The sequence below is a fragment of the Choristoneura fumiferana genome, chromosome 18 (assembly GCF_025370935.1).
Source record: "Choristoneura fumiferana chromosome 18, NRCan_CFum_1, whole genome shotgun sequence".
Taxonomy (NCBI): Eukaryota; Metazoa; Arthropoda; class Insecta; order Lepidoptera; family Tortricidae; genus Choristoneura; species Choristoneura fumiferana.
The window spans coordinates 9616762-9633412 of record NC_133489.1 but is presented as its reverse complement, the minus strand read 5'-3'; the positions used below and the strand labels follow the sequence as shown (position 1 = coordinate 9633412).

The following is a 16651-nucleotide window of genomic DNA, read 5'->3' as shown; positions in this document are numbered from 1 at the left end:
AAAAAAGTGTACATAACAGCTTGTTTTCAAGTTGGCGGAACGTTGTCAGCCGCCGTACTCCTAAATACTCGTACGCTAAAAGAATCGCGGGCGGGAACGCGTACTCACTCACGCACGCGTCCAAGCCAAAACCTATTCCAGTAAATACGTCTCACCTCTAGTACTAACTATCTCGTTCATCATGCTTTTGAGCTGCAAGTGCTCAGTCCCGTTTAACGTATTATTGTATATCTATCAAGAACCATATCTATAATCTGTATTACCTATTTTCATCATGTGCCAAGTTTCATAGGCGGGAGAATTATTCGGAAGTCTCCATACACGTAGACTATCCAAATTTTCACGGGGACCTAATTGAAGCCGTAGCCAAATTTAAGAGATGGCAGTACCTACGTGTCCCAAAACAAGAAAAAGAAAAATACAGATAAAATTAAAAAAAATACATATAATAATTAGGCACCTTGATTACATGACGAATTAATTATAAAGTTAACTAAAGTTAACTAAATAAATCTTTATAGCCCACCTTCCATAATAGTCAGATAAAATGACAAAATTATACAAGTGGAGATACATCAGAGCCGCGTATCATAATATAAATTGGAAGGAGGTTTTCTTAATTTACATGGACACTTTGAGGAGACTGTAGTGCCGGAGGCGGTTACGAGCGGGGGTCGCAGCGGTCGAGAGGCGGCGGCCGTTAGCCGTTCTGCGCTAGCGCAGGGGTCGGCTGGCTTGTGCAGGCGCCGCTCGTGGCGCACGCGCGAGCGCTCCTCGCTCTGCGCCTGCGCCACAGCTTGCTGCAAGATCGCTAAACTGTCCGTGCGCGCCGGAAGCCTCTCCATGCTATTCGACACATCACCGACATCTGCGGTATCAGTATCTACGATTTCCTTATGATCCAATATCATGCCCATATTTATTTTCAAATTAGTTGTCCCGTCTCTATATAGCAGGTATACTGAAGCCTGATCTAATACTCTAAGCGAGAAATATTCGTTTATTTTCAGCGCCTTCATTCTGATCTGAAACGGCTTGAACTTTTGCGTCAACTTCCGGCTTTTCTCCTTGATGAAGTTGTCGAACTCTATCGCGAGCATCTCCTCGTTGTCCACTCGTTTTTTTGCTGAGCCTGGCCCACCGAGCTTCATGATAGTCGGATCCTTGTATGGCATCTGTGTGTCGATCATGACCTGCTGCAAGACAGGCGGGTCGTTAAGCGTGTGCCACTTCCACTGGGACACGGGGCCAATGCTGCGGTCCAACAACACTCCCTCTGTTTGATTGTACTTCAACCTTAAAAGATAGGTATTTTATTAATAAGAAACCGTAGTATCAAAAGATGATAGATTAGGTAGGTATGTTATCAAAAGAAAATTAAAACCACGACGAAAAAATTATAACCATTTTTTTAAAGAGTGCAGTGCGAAAACAGCATTCGGTTCAATATTATTTAAAGATGGCTATTGAAGTGCTCATTGGTTGCCCTGGAGCCAATTTATAACCATTCTTCAGGTAGTCGGGTAAAAAACCGCAATTTCCTACCCCAATTACATTTATACGAGTAGGTATACCTTCTCGGTGCCATTGTGGGCGAATGGCATCAACATCAAAATTACGAATCAAATCTTGTAGACAGAGGCGTCTTTTCTTTACCTATAGTGCAGGGTGTGCGTTGCACACGGGCGCAGCGGTGTTAGGGGCGCCGGCGCGGCACTTTTTATTTTGTCGTTTTTGACCGCGCGCTTCCTAGATGGCGGTAAAGTAATAATTGCACACGGGCGCTACATTGGCTAAAGACGCCTCTGCTTGTAGAGTCATAGCAAAAAGGGAAAACACACATCTATCTAAAGGTATCCTCAAGACACAATCTAAAAACAATAATTTGCTACTTTTTTATTTCAAATTGATCAGCGATTGTTCTTTATCTCGCTTGGTGACAAGTGCAGATGAGACCGAAGAAAACTCAAGTACCTAATCTACTTATCTTCGGTATTACTATATTCACTCTGGCCTTGAACAGCCCTTACCGTATTTTACCAGCGTGGTCAAATACGATGCCATTTCCTAAATAGTCGAATGTAGCCAGGATGGTCCTGGGACGGGTACGTCCCCGCTCGTCCGGTTCTCCGCTGCTGTACACCACAAACCGTTGCTGTGCATTTATCTCTAAAAATATCACAACGTGTGAGAATATTCTACATGTGGTGGTTTATAAAGCCGCATTCACATTTATCCTGTCGTGTTGTTTTGTAATGCTCTCTGTCTCTCTCTCTCTCTCTCTCTCTCTCTCTATAGCTTTGATGCGACACAACACAAGCCCTCACAACACACCGCATCATATAAATGTGAACGCAACCATATAAAATGTATGAAACCGATACATTCTGATACGTGGCACAACACGAGATAAATGTGAATGCGGGTTTACGCCCGCAATGATAAATCCGTAGTAATTTTGTTGATATTTCAAGAGGTTCGTTCTTTCTTATGTATGAAATACATTCTTCATTCCATTATGATGTCTTTTCCTATCATGCATGACCAATTTACACGTAGGTATTCAAATAAACACCTATATACCGCGAGGGAACTACAGCCCAGCACTCACTGTGAAAGGAGACCTGTGCCATACAGTGGTATGTATACAGGATGGATGCGAATTTAAATAGATAGGTATTTATATGTAGTACCTGCAAGTAAATATGTCCAAAGGATAAAGGCCAAAGAAAACTATAAGGTAGGTTTATACATATGCGTTGCTATCCAGGAAGCATGGATGAGATGGAAGCTAAAAGTTACAACCTTCTGCGTCGTAATAGTCAAGCGCCAGTTTCCCGCTTCTGTAGAACCAACGTCCGCGGCCATTGTCGTCAAATTCTGCTAACTTCTCCCCCGTATCGTACTCCATCAATCGTTTGTACTTGTTGTGTTCAAACCAGTCGAATTCAGGGTGAGCTGGCCTCATTCGGTACACGTTCATCTAAAATAAACGAGATATAATATACACCTAATAAAAAGTTCCAACAACCGTGACCTTTTTAAGACTGCTTAGTGGCAATCGATCAAACTTTGTAGAGAATGTAGAGATCTCCCAATTTTGTCTAATTTTGATACCATGGACTTATGGTGCACGCTCGCTGTATTTGTATAGGTATAATTAAAGGTCTATATATTGTCTTATGCGCGGAAATTGGCTTTCTTTCATCTTTTACCGCTTGACAGAAAGAAAAGGTGAAAGTTTTTTTTTATTCGACTGGATGACGAACGAGCAAGTGGGTCTCCTCATGGTAAGAGATCACCAACGCCCATAAACATCTGCAACAAACACCAGGGCGTATTTCACATGCGTTGCCAGCCTAGAGGCCTAAGATGGGATACCTGAAGTGCCAGTAATTTCACCGGCTATCTTAACTCTCCACGCCGAAACACAACAGTGCAGCACTGCTGCTTCACGGCAGGATTAGCGAGCAAGACGGTGTTAGCAATCCGGGCGGACCTTGCACAAGGTCCACACCTGCAAAGTGCTTGGGATTTCAGTGTGTCAAACATCAGATCACATCAAATAGACGCCACGCAAATTGTTCAGTTAAACTAAACAATTTGTACAAATCTTACCTATAGTTGCACTAAAGCAGCGGCGGCGTTAGGGGGTGGCGAACAGGGCAATCACCCGGGGCCTCGCTCTTGCAAGGCCTCACGCAAAAAATATAGATTTTTTAACCATATTTTCGCATCACATACTTTTCTTTCACGAAGGACAAAGGGCCTCGCAACGCAAATACCTGCCGCCCTGAGCCTCGCAATGGGTAAGGCCGCCGCTGCACTAAAGCCCGATAATATAAGTAGGTACCTAGTAGGCGATCCCTCATTCACACGATCACTGTCTAGAATGTCCGATTTAAAAAAAGGAAGAACAGAGGAATCCCAAGTTTGTAGTAGTAGCTTAGCTACACAAATGAATGGGCGGCCAAAGAAAGCTACTGTAGAGCAGCTATTACTATTTAAAGTCTGCAAGAGCAAACTTACTTTTCGTACAACTTTTTCCGTGGGTAGCATCGTCCATCCTTTATCAATAAACGCACGATCCGATAACGCGTACCGGATAACGCCTTTACTCGAATCTGGATCAAACTGAAAATACTTGATGGTTACAGAAAGTTAAGTTAAAACTTTGTACCTAAAAATTAAAATGCACTATATCTGGATGATTATAATTATAAAAGTTGTAAATTTATTAAGTATATCCAAGCCTCCGTCAGATTTGTGATATACAAGGTTCTCTCAGCTAAGCCGCTGACAGACGACAGACGTAGCGAAATTACTAATAGTACAATATCTTATTTAGTATAATATTTATTATAGTATCTTTTTTTGCTTGAAACACCCAGAAACCGGTGGCGGAGCGGTGCGGCTCGGCGCGGAGGCGGTACCGGTTGTTGTAATATTCGAGCTAACATGAAAGAGGGCACACAGTATACCGCAAGGACTAAGCAAGTAAAATATATGTTAAAGAATATACGGTACGGAACACGAAGAATTTCGCGCAATGACCTCCACTACTTGTCTGTCACTCGCGCGTGAATATTTGACGTCGCATTCGCAAAAAATCAGCTGTGCGAGCGAGCGCCGCGGCAAATATTTACGCGCGAGCAACAGCGACATAGTGAAAGGCCATTGTACGAAATTCTTCGTGCTCCGCGACCAGACTTTAGAACGGTAATTATGACTATTTTCTTTAAATATTTATTCCATAATAGTAAAATATTTATATAAAGACTTTCAAGTCATTTTCTCTAGTCAAAAAAAATGGCTGGGACGAGGACAGGGATGTTCAGTCAAAGTGGCTTTAGCACATTGCATTAATTTGCATTTATGCCGGCAGTTATTCGATATAATCTAATGAAGTTATATGACCCACACGTTTTATAATTCGATCAAAGCTACAACATAACTTTAATGGTAGGTACTGTGAATGTTTGGTGTTCAAGGCCTATGAAGGCTCTAAAATGATTTGAAATTCTCGAATTTATACTCACTTGCTCCGTTTTCTTAACACCTTTAGACATTATAATATTTCGAACTTTAGTAACAAATTGGGATGTCTAATTCTAATGTAAAAAAATAAAATGAAATTTACAAAAATTACGCGAAATCATCAAAATCGTTCAAAAAGATACAAAAAATCGTCCGTTAAAAAATATACAAGAAAAAAATTCAAAAACGTCAAAGTGAAAGTTCATGGAATAAAGCTACCAGTGATTGGTTTACCATGAAGTTTGTTAAGTACCTAAAAAAAGTTCCGAGACAGTGACAAGGTTCGACTCTCGGTGCAGCAGTGTTATCATTATCACGTTATTTGCCAAAAAAGAAAAGATTCAGAACATTTTGAAAGAAAGAAGCTTTAGTGTCTATAAAACTATCTATTTTCAAGATATCACGAGAACTACTAGTTTTTATGGTTCCGTCCGTACCTACCTTGTCCTAACAGGAAACCCCTAGCTAACCTGGCTATAATAAATTAATTAATTCTACTAACTGTATACATTTTAGGGTTCCGTAGCCAAAATGGCAAAAACGGAACCCTTATAGCTTCGCCATGTCTGTATGTCTGTCTGTCTGTCCGTCCGCGGCTTTGCTCAGGGACTATCAATACTAGAAAGCTGTGATTTTGCACGAATATAATATCTGAACTATGCCGACAAAATGGTACAATAAAAATTAAAAAAAAATGGTTTTTAGATTACCTCCCATAGACGTAAAGTGGGGGTGATTTTTTTTTCTCGTCCGAACTTGTTTTGTGGGGTATCGTTGGATAGTTCCTTTAAAACCATTAGGGGGTTGCTAAGACGATTTTTCGATTCAGTGATTTATTTGCAAAATATTCAACTTTAAAGTGCAAATTTTCATTAAAATCGAGCGTCCCCCCCTAAAATCTAAACAGGTAGATGAAAAAATTTGAAAAAAATCAGGATGGTAGTAAGTATATTAAACTTAAGTACAAGGCAAACTATAACGGTTAAGTTTTCTTGAGAATTATTAGTAGTTTAAGAGTAAATAGCAGCATAAAGTATAAAAATTAAATATACCTAAACTTGAAATATTCCGTACAAAATACGAAATCCTTAGAAAAATATTACTTAATTTTTACGTAATGGCTACGGAACCCTATTTCGGGCGTGTCCAACACGCTCTTGGCCGGCTTTTTTTGCTTGTACCTTGCATTGTCATGCGCTCTACCAAAATACCGGTGGTAGATTTTTTTTGACATTCATAAGTGCTTGTCATAGCCTAAATTGAATAAAGATATTTTGACTTTGACTTTATTGGGAACAACGTGTCGAGCACTCGGACGTTTACCTTACTCGTATGTCATGTCAGAATCACTTACCAAATCGTTTTTCCCTTTTAACTGTTTTGTTTGAACAGTTTCTTTCAGGCTTTCTTGCATTACTTCATCCTCTTTTTTTACTGTAACTGTACATTCAGTTTCATCTACAAACTCAACCATTGTTTCTTTTTCTTTTTCTTGAGGTTTCCTATAAGGGGTCGTGTTTTTATATATTTTTTCCCCAATGATAATGTCAGTTATTTCTTCCGGTTTGTACGTATGAGCTGCAGCTATCAAACATTCGTCATAATCTAATCCCAACTCTGAATTTCTACATACGGGGCACTTGGGATCTTTACACTTATGTCTGGCATGTGTCTTGATAAAAATATCTGGTAAATGCATCCTTGAAAATCTGTAACTCTCCCTGTGACGAGGCTCGTTTTGCTTTAATTTAACTAAGCGCAAAATTAGATCGTCACCAGACTGTTTCCTTACTTTCACGTCTTTAAAAGCTAAATCTTTTGGAGGAGGTGGAGATTCTGGTTTTTTAGATGGCGTTTCTTCGGATTTTACAGGTTTATCTTTGACTTCTTTCTGTTTATCATGTTTATTAGTATTTTTTGCTTCCTTAGCCATTCTTTCAGCTTCCATGGCTTTTTTTTCAGCGAGTTCTTTTTCTATTTCTTGTTGTTTTTTTAGTTTTTCTCTTTCAGCTTTATCCTTTTCTTGAAGTGCAAGCAAAGCTTTCAATTCATCATTAGCTGCACGTTGTGTTTGCTTATCTTCTTCTCCTTTTTTGTCACTGCCCGATTCTTTAATAGTTTCATCTTTTTTCGTTGTTTCCCCTTTTTTAGCTGTTTCATCTTTTTGAGTCACATTATCTTTTTTAGTAGTTTCATCTTTTTGAGTCACGATATCTTTTTTAGCAGTTTCATCTTTTTGAGTCACGTTATCTTTTTTAGTAGTTGCGTCTTTTTGGGGAACTTTATCTGTTTTAGCAGTATTATCGGCATCTTTTTGTAACCTATCATCTTTTGCTTTTTTGAGAGAATCTTTCTCTTCCAATTTTTGGTTTAATTTTTCCGCTTTGTCCTGCTTTAATTTTTGTTGTGCTTTTATTTTTTCACTTTCTGCTTTTTGTGCTCGTTCTTCTTTTTCCTTTTTTTGTTGTTCTTTCAAAACCTTCTGAGCTTCTTTTTCTGCCAATTTTGCTTCTGCAATTTTGGCTTTTTCCGTTTGAATTTCTTCTTTATCTTGTTTGGAAGAATCCTTTCCTTTTTTTAACTTATCTTGTGCTTCTAATTTTTGCTTTTGTATCTTATCTGCTTTGCTTTTTTGTTCTGTCTTTTGATTTTGTAACTTTTCTTGCTTCTCTCCACTTTCTTGTCCTTTTTCTTCAATGATTATTTGATCCTTAGACGTCTTTTGAGGTGTTTTTTCAGCCTTTTCCGTAGTATTAGGTGTTTTTTCCGTAATCCGTTTTTTTTCTTCATCTGCCAATATTTTTTTCTCAGCTTCAATCCTACTTTTTTCTTTTTTTTCTAGTTTTGTGCGTTCTTTTTCTTCGTGTTTTCTTTTAAGCTCCTCTTCTTTTTTCCTCTGCTCCTCTTCGGCTTTTCTCCTGAGCGTATCTTGCAAGTTTTTTATGATGTCTGCTGAACTAATTCTACTAGTATGCCTTTCAATTATTTCTATTTTCTCCTTGGGAAAGAGGAAACTAAAATTTCTAGAGAGATTTTGCTCGCTCGATGACTTGGTCCAGGGCATTTCTGGTAAAAGTGATGTTTGCTTCTCCAAGCTAGGCATGAGGCCACCTTCGAGAGACGTTTTCGACTTTGAAGTAAACTCTGGCGCTTTACCTAAAGATGAGACGTCTTGTTCACTAACCGCCTTTAACCTATTACCTTTTAAAGAAGGCTTCCTAAAAAATTCATTTTTTTCTTGTTTTTTGAATTGCTCATTTTCACGAAATTTCAATATGCTAAGCATTTTATGCTTCGGTTTAGGTTCGAAGTTCTCTTCAGATCTTTCAAGAAACGAGGTAAATTTTTTATGTTCCATTTTTATCTCACCTAACTTACTTACTGCTAACTGTCTATCTTCAGACTTTGAAAAACCAGGCTTTGCTATGTCATCTATTTGTTTATCTTGGGGAAAATCAATAAAACTAGGCTCAGATGTGTCACCTCTGTGTTTGACAGATTTTGTAACGCGTTTCAAATATGTTTTTGCATCTGTGTACACATCATCCACTCTTTCTGAAAATGACGATGTTCTAGCCGTATTTGGTAGCTGAGCACTCGTTTTCAATTTTTCTTCAGCTCGGGATTCTTCTTTATAATATTTAGGCTCTGATCTATTGAAATCGGAGAACAATTTATCTAAGCTTAGCTCTGAACGCGCACGTTTCTTTAATTTGTATCCTTTTGAATCGCCTATCGAAGCATTTTTTAACAGGTGCTGTACTTGTGTAAGCCACCTTTTAACGCGATTTCTTTGAGCTTCTCGTTTTTCTTTTGCATTTGTTGTGAACTTTTTTACTACTTCTTTGCATCTGCAAGACGAGGTGGTGCGGAGTCTTTCCTTGAGACGACAGTGATCACAGACGCCTAATACATCTTGTACTTCACCTAACTGAACATTCGTAACCAAACTCTCAGCATGTTTAACAATCTTGATACATCGGGGGCAGGTCATTTTACTGTATTCTATAATGGAAAGTTAAGGACATTTTACTTTAATATAAGCATTTCACTCATCTCTAAAATATGCAATTTAACGTTTTATGTAGGTACGTTACCAAACACCGTTGTTATATCTTCTCGTGTTATCGCATTCTTATTGCTGCTAAGTATAAATGCTTCACTGGATTCGCTTGGCCTTTCCTGCTGGATTAAAATTTAATAAATTTAACTATAACTTTTCTCAATTTAAGTAAGGTCGCTGCGTAACGTCCGTCCGACAAGACGCGACACGTGGTCCGTACAAATGAATGAATGAGAAAGATGCGACCAAACCGCTGCTTAAAAAAAGTTGACGATACGGAATCGCAGTGACGCATCGTATGCGCACCGTTTTTTTTGCATGCTTTCCACACCGCTGCTTAAAATACGCAAACGGTGCGGAATCGTAGTGACGTGCCGTAAACGCCACGACTTTTGTTCGGTAAAGACCTGAAGATCACGACACGTCACTGCGATTCCGTATTTTATGCAGCGGTGTGGAGAGCATGCGATAATAACGGTGCGCATACGGTGCGTCACTGCGATTCCGTGCCGTCACAGGGCTCCGGAGCCAAAATGCCAAAAACGGAACCCTTATAGTTTTGTCATGTCTGTCTGCCTGTCCGTCCGCGGCTTTGCTCAGGGACTATGAATGCTAGAAAGCTGTAATTTTGCACGGATATTATAGTTATGTAAACTATGCCGACAGTGGTACAATAAAAAAAAAAAAAAAAATTTTTTTTGGGTATCTACCTCCCGTAGTCCCATAGACGTAAAGTGGAGGTGATTTTTTTTTTCTCATGCAACCCTATAGTGTGGGGTATCGACGCTCGTGGCCGGTTTTTTTACCCGACTGCCCGAAGGAGGGTTATGTTTTTTAAGCAGCGGTTTGGTCGCACCTTAACGCGTGTGTGATCATGACCACGTCAAGCGGACGCCGCGCTTCGCCTCAACAGTTGCAATTTTCAAACAAAACACATCACGTATGACCGTTACAAGAGACTGACGTCATTTGTTTCCGGTATATATTGATAAATAGCAAGTCCACGGTCTTGAGATTCCGCAATTTTTCGAAATTCTATGCAGTCGGTGCCCAATTTGTAACAACTGCAGGGGCATGGCTGCAATCTGAAAAAAAACTCGATTAAGTTCTCATTTAAGTAACTCACATCATGGGGGCGAAACCAGTCGCGCGACCGACAGTGGTTATGCTACCAAATCGAGCCACCACAGAGACACCAGAATCACCGCAGTCTCAAAATGAACGTCGATGAAATACAAATAACGATGTTTTTTTTTTGCTCAACTGTTTGCTCATATTCTCCAAATAAATCTACAATTTCTTCCCAATACCTACTTTTTTTTTTCAAGTCTCTATTGGAATATTCCGGCGAGGCACTATCCTTAACAGATGGTCAACCAAACGAACATCAGATGAAATTAATAGAACCACAGAATAGATAATAGCGATAGCACTCAATACATTTTGTTGCTGGCGGCGACTAGTTGCGCCGCCATGATGTCCCGGTCGCCATAAAACGATATTATAATTGATAATTGATATATTATGATTCCGAAAATAACACCAAACCCCAAACTGCAGACGGCGGGCGGCAGACCATAGGCCAGTACCTACCGAAACCCACCTACCTTCCGAATCACAGAAATAGTTCCGAATTAATACTAAAAATGAGCACTGCCTACCTGCGCGGTCTACTGTTTGGGGTTTGGACTCTGCGGCCGCCTTCGAAATCATACCTGTAAACTAGTTGAATACTCAAAACCTGTAAGGAAAACGCAAATCCACATAGGTAGATACTACTGGATGGCAGAGGGTATAAAAAAATGCAACGTCTAAGGTGTAAATTTCAATGCACTGCACTTTCGGGCACCGATCTCAAACTCGCACGCAAACGCAACGGATTTTCACCTGGAGGATACCATGGTGGAATGAGCCGGTAGGTACCTATGCGCCGGAACCTATTTCCTCTTCGTATGCACAGTGCACTGAGACGTAGATAAAACTTAGCCGTCGCAGTTTTGTACCTTCTGCCGGTTTGCGCTGTCTTTTAAAGTAATTGGGTCAGTACTTATTTTTAATTTAGAAATAAAGGTCGTGGTTTTTTTTTGAACAAACCAATTTTACGTCGGTTAGGTAAACACGGACTTTTAGCAGCGATACAAAAGCGACTTCCTCGAAAGCGCAACTGTATGACACTAGGGATTGGAAACTTGCATCAATACCAACGTGCAATTGCATTACCGCTGTTTACGAAACTACACTGAATTGCTGCAGTCGTGTCCAGCGACTTTATCGCTTTTGTATCGCTGCTTTAAGTCGCAGTGCGTAAACGATCTTACTTTTAACATTGGGCACCTGAAATTGTAAAAGTATTCAATTGAAATATATCATGTACCCAGTACGTAGAAACATGCTATTTTAATATAAGTAATAATATATAAAAACCGAAACACGCATATGTTCAACTTACCTGCTAGTTGATTTCATCGCAAAGTAAAGATATTATGAAATCAAAATTACCAAAAATAATAAGAATACATATAAATAGTAGTAAATATTTCGAATTATAAAAAAAAGCCAACTCATACAAAACAATGCGTACGTAGCATGTCAGATCCTAACGTCAGCCTGACTTAAAAAATTGCGCATGTTGATCTTAGCATGGTACACTCATATGGAGTATAATTGACTGTGGACCATAAAGAACATAGAGCCAGAGTTGAGCTAGAGCTGGAGCATGAGTATTTTTATAAATGACAATTTCATTTGCACCAAGTCACTGTGGGTATTCAGACCAAAAACAGGACAAAAATAACTGTCAAGCGACTCGTAGCTCTGGGATGGCGTACGCACAGAGTACTTTATACATATACTGAAAGCGATGAGCTCTGGTCGAGTCCGAAACGCGTCAGTGTAGTGTGGTGGTGGTGATAGATGGATTTGTGTGTGTTCTTACAGTGTAGAGGTGGAGGAACTGCGTGAACACACCTTTCTTGCTAAACGTAGCTATAATAAGGTCACGGATGAGCAAAGTAATTGTTTCAGTCCATTGATAATGGCCCTCTGCAAAGTAACGCATGATTAAACATACTCACTTTTGCATTTGTAATATTAATAAGGGTTCCTAGTTTACTACGGAACCCTAAAAGGATAAAAACGTAATTAATGATACACAATGTCACTATCACATAGAATACTTTTCAGTACTTTGGTTTACAGAAATGATAAAATAAAGTTACAGGAAGATGTATGAACAACATATTTTATTAATCAGTCTATAGTTAGTATAATATAGGTGTTATACCAAAATGCGGATTTAAAATTCAAAATCAAAATTTACAACAATGTATGTAACAGAATAACATCAAGTATAAGAAAAAAATGAATATAATGTACTTGCACAGAGGCAAAAGAAGAAAATAATAAATACTTTTTGTTCTTAGGTCAGCTTGTTCAATTATTGAAAATGTTGACTTTGAATTTCAAATATCAGATTAGATATTAGTCCTTCTTTTTCTTGAATATACTCATAATCTTCTGGGTTAACGACATAGATGTACCTACAGGCTTAAGAACTAGTTCCTTTGTGGATATATTATGCAATGGGCCGAAGGCTAGAGCTACCACAGTGCAGGCAAGGCAAATCACATTGTATGGCATGCTGAAGTCTGGTGTCGGCAGTGAAACCATAGCACCATTTGTCCGGAATAAGATTGGATACCCTGCAAATAACAAAAATATAAGTAAATATAATTATATTTATAACTAACAAAGCAAACAAAAGTCGTCACCCAAATAACATCCCATAATGTTAACTATTTATTTACTTGAACCTTAATAAAATTATGTTTTCATTGGTTGCAGTTGCTGATTATTGCTGGGCATTGGCATAAAAAAGGTCTATTTATGAAAGACTATGTGCATCCATGTTTCACTCGAGCTATAACTTCAATGTAGGTATCCGTTTTCCCTCCCCCTGTTCATTCCCAAAAACAACCACTTTGCTAATTTCATCGAAATTTTGAAACTGTTTTCGAGATTCCCAAAATCCCACAAATATTATAAATGTGAAAGTTTGTGAAGATCTTTAGATATTTGTTACTCAATCACGTCTAAACCGCAGAACCGATTTAGAGGAAATTCGGTATACAGATAGTTTGAAGACAGCCGGTGAAATTACTGGCACCTGAGGTATTCCATCTTAGGCCTCTAGGTTGGCAACGCATCTGCAATACCCCTGGCGTTGCAGATGTTTATGGGCGGTGGTGATCTCTTACCATCAGGAGACCCACTTGCTCGTTTGCCATCCAGTCGAATAAAAAAAATAAAAAAAAAGTTTGAGACCCGGGCAAGAACATAGAATAGTTTTTATCCCAGAAAATTTCAGTTCCCACAGAATAGCGATAAACAAATACCATGTGGATGGAATTGCGGGCAACAGGCTAGTAAATAAATAAATTTAAAATAATCATTTTAAGGTATTTGAAATTCGCACTTTTCATACTTACATGGCTGTGAAGCATTCATAACAGAGTCAAATGAGCTTCCAGTAATCGGCAGGCTGGTATAATTGTTAGCTGTTGGCAGATTAGCAGCAACTAGAGCAGATCCTATGTAGAACCCGTGATTTGCATCAGGCGGGTATTCTTGCCATTTCAGGAAGACAAATTCAAAATCAATGGTTATTGTTGTAGTTGACCTGGGTGGCAGCGTCAACAGAAGTTCCAGGTGATAAGGCTTTTGCCTGCTGCGTCCAGGAGAGTAATACTGAGCTTTGACTAGTTTGCTTTCTGCTTTGCCATTAACTCTTAATGTACTCAGCTGTATTGGGAGCCACCAGGGTGCATTTTCTAGTAGTACTATGTTTATAGAAGACCAGTAGTTGTTGGTAAACTCAGTCACAATACCACCAAATTCTTTTCCATAACCTAAGACATAACGGGAGAATGATAAAGGTGGTGGTCTGGGAACAACTATTTTATTACTTGAGGGATATTTTACACCTATGTTTATCATTTGAGCATTAACTTCTACATCATACACAGCAAGTTTTGTCTCACTGCCTCCTCTTTGGCTAAATTCAATTCTATCTGGTGGTGTTATCAATTGGAATGGCAGGGTATCATTGGATGTTATATCTACATATATTCGGCTTTTTGAAGACAAGGGACAAGCACCTGCCAGGCCTTGTCCAAACAATTTTCGGAATGACCAGTCATTACTTTTGATTATTTTGTAATCATACACAAGAGCCACAGTCTGTTTTATTTCCAAATGGGTCTGAGAGCAATCTTTTGTTGTGCACATCTTTCTGAAATGCACTCCGATGGAGTGGTAATTAGTGTTATGAATCATTCTGGAGTTAAGAAGGGAGGAAAATCCTCTGCTAGACGCACAAGGCAGGAGTTTCTTCCAGGGTGTCAAATTTTCTGTACATACAATTTCCCTTGGCAGAGATGCATATCTAAGTTGAGATGTAACATTTTGATTTGTTTTAAATGCACCAGTCGGCCACATTGCCATTTGTGGTGTGACAGTGTTAAAAGTGTCTATAAAGTTTAAGGAGGCACAGAATAACCCCGATAGGGTTGAGCTTAGTTTGCGCCATTGTTTGTCAATGTCGCTGACGTCCTCAGCAAACCAGGCGTACAGCTCAGCGCCAGGAGCCGCATCCAGAACTGGGTAGCCCCACTGATTGTGTCTCCACTGGCCTTCGGTAAGGGTCAAGTGCAACTCTTCCACGTGAAATCGCGATATAATCTCGCCCAATGACCGCGGTGATAAATGAGAATGTTCAACTGCAAACAAATAACAAGAATAAATTAATAATCCGATTGAAACGAGATGTCAAAATGCTAACGTTAAAAACTGCTTAGGTTATAATACTCACATGAAGTTTCATCTTTCACTTGAGTTATAAACTGAAAATATGTGTAAAGGTGTGTCGGTAATAAGGGTTTGATGAATATTTCTTCTTTGAAGTCATCGCCGTAGACTTGTGCACACAGAGTTTGAAATGCGATAAGCAAAAAAAGTCGTATAAGTGCCATTTATGTTTAATTAAATATTATTTGACAGATTTTTTATTTATCACTAAAAATCTTGTTAGCTAAAAAATACAGTGTAATTCAGATAATTCAATCGATCTTAAATCCATCGATAGCGGTCAGCGACCAAATCAGCGACGCAGTGTTGATAAAACAATCTGTCATGCCATTATGCCAAATCCAAATGACAAACGTCAGTCAAGTCAAGTCAACCAACACATACAGTTGGGAAAGCTGGGTGCGGTTAATGTACATCCATGATAAAGCTCGACCAATTTTATACGCCCTGATAGTTCGTGCACATGTCACACGAAACACGGGTCGAGCTTTATTACCCTGCAAGCGTTCGGCCCTTGTTCGTCCGAAATAGTTATTTGTGTCACGAGGGAGCAAAATGGTGTATTTACGGAGAGGGCGTAAATTGAATCCAGAATGTAGCGAAGGATTCTACAATAGAATCCTGAGCGTAGCGAGGGATTCTAAAGTAGAATCCTAAGCGTAATGAGGGATTCAAGTGTTAGCGCCCAAGATGAAAATAATTTTGCTTCCGAGTGGCTCATACAACTTTTCACACCGAGCATTAATAAACTTGAAAAAATAATTCTTATTATTATTAAAACAACCAGCATAGAAAATGGCGTGGCTTTACAATTATCAACTTCAAAAATGCCATTTGCAATAAAACTTAGAAAAGCCTTGAACAGAAAAGTTGCACTTTGCTCCCTCTCGTCAGGGAGGAAAAGTTACTTTTCTGAAGGAGAGGTGTGAAAAGGTTTTTTTTTCTCTCTTATCAAAATTATTTTCTTGCTGCTGTCAAACTGTTGGCGTTCTGCAGAATCAATGCAGAATCAACCGCACGCAACCGTGTCATGTCATCGCAACTGACATATTGGCACAAGCCTTAAGGCGTCTATTGAGGAAATAATAATAAGCTGAAGGGCTACTACGACACTCGAAACTCTAAGTTCGTGTCCTACCGTCCCTCTGACTCTCGTATTACATAATATTAGCGTCAGCCCGGCAAGATACGAAGTTCGAATTTTGCACTTCGTAGTATAGGGCCATTATAGGGCCGAGCATGGACGTACTACCCTTGAGTATTTAGCTAGAATTTCTAGATAAAATCAAGCATCTACCGCAATAAAAAATAACATCGTAGGATTGAAATAAAGCAACAAAGAAAAGGCTGGCTTTACATACTTAGACTCAAATTTATAATGCCAAAAGCCTTCACCGTTAACTTAATAAGCTCCCTCTCGTTGATGGGGATAGCCAGGAGAAGGCGTTTTGACAAATTATTTTCTCAACGGGCGTAGTCTAATCACTCAGTGTGATGAGCAACTACGTATCCGTCGATTAGTAACTTAATAAGATGAAGGAGTCATTACCGGCACTTGAGATACTCTTTGAAGTTCGATCCTTTACCGTGCAAGCTTCGTATTATACGCCGGCCGCCAGCATAACGTGCACTAACGCCAGTAGCTATTTAGCTCTAGCAATTTTACTACCGAATATGAAATTAGTA

General features: G+C 39.2%; 2 protein-coding genes across 4 annotated transcripts in view; both read right to left on the bottom strand.

Moving 5' to 3' along the window:
- Window positions 1-427: 427 nt before the first annotated feature.
- Window positions 428-16651, bottom strand: part of LOC141438029 (uncharacterized) — a 28292-nt gene continuing 12068 nt past the window's right edge. Inside the window, exons 1-8 of one of the 3 annotated variants that reach the window (XM_074101664.1) lie at window positions 11550-11693; window positions 10065-10185; window positions 9135-9222; window positions 6392-9042; window positions 4030-4134; window positions 2806-2983; window positions 2031-2169; window positions 428-1296 (exon numbers count right to left, since the gene is read on the bottom strand). In XM_074101664.1, the coding sequence (XP_073957765.1) occupies window positions 576-1296; window positions 2031-2169; window positions 2806-2983; window positions 4030-4134; window positions 6392-9042; window positions 9135-9222; window positions 10065-10185; window positions 11550-11566 (4020 nt within the window). In that variant the 5' untranslated portion in view covers window positions 11567-11693 and the 3' untranslated portion in view covers window positions 428-575. Of the gene's footprint in view, window positions 1297-2030; window positions 2170-2805; window positions 2984-4029; window positions 4135-6391; window positions 9043-9134; window positions 9223-10064; window positions 10186-11549; window positions 11694-16651 lie in introns of those variants that run through there. The other 2 variants (XM_074101665.1, XM_074101666.1) reach the window with 2 other exon arrangements.
- PIG-T (phosphatidylinositol glycan anchor biosynthesis class T) lies at window positions 12328-15340 on the bottom strand. Its single transcript, XM_074101669.1, has 3 exons — window positions 14970-15340; window positions 13588-14877; window positions 12328-12801 (listed from the first exon to the last, which is right to left on the bottom strand). Exons 1-3 carry the CDS (start codon window positions 15127-15129, stop codon window positions 12581-12583), a joined length of 1671 nt encoding a protein of 556 aa, XP_073957770.1. The 5' UTR covers window positions 15130-15340; the 3' UTR covers window positions 12328-12580.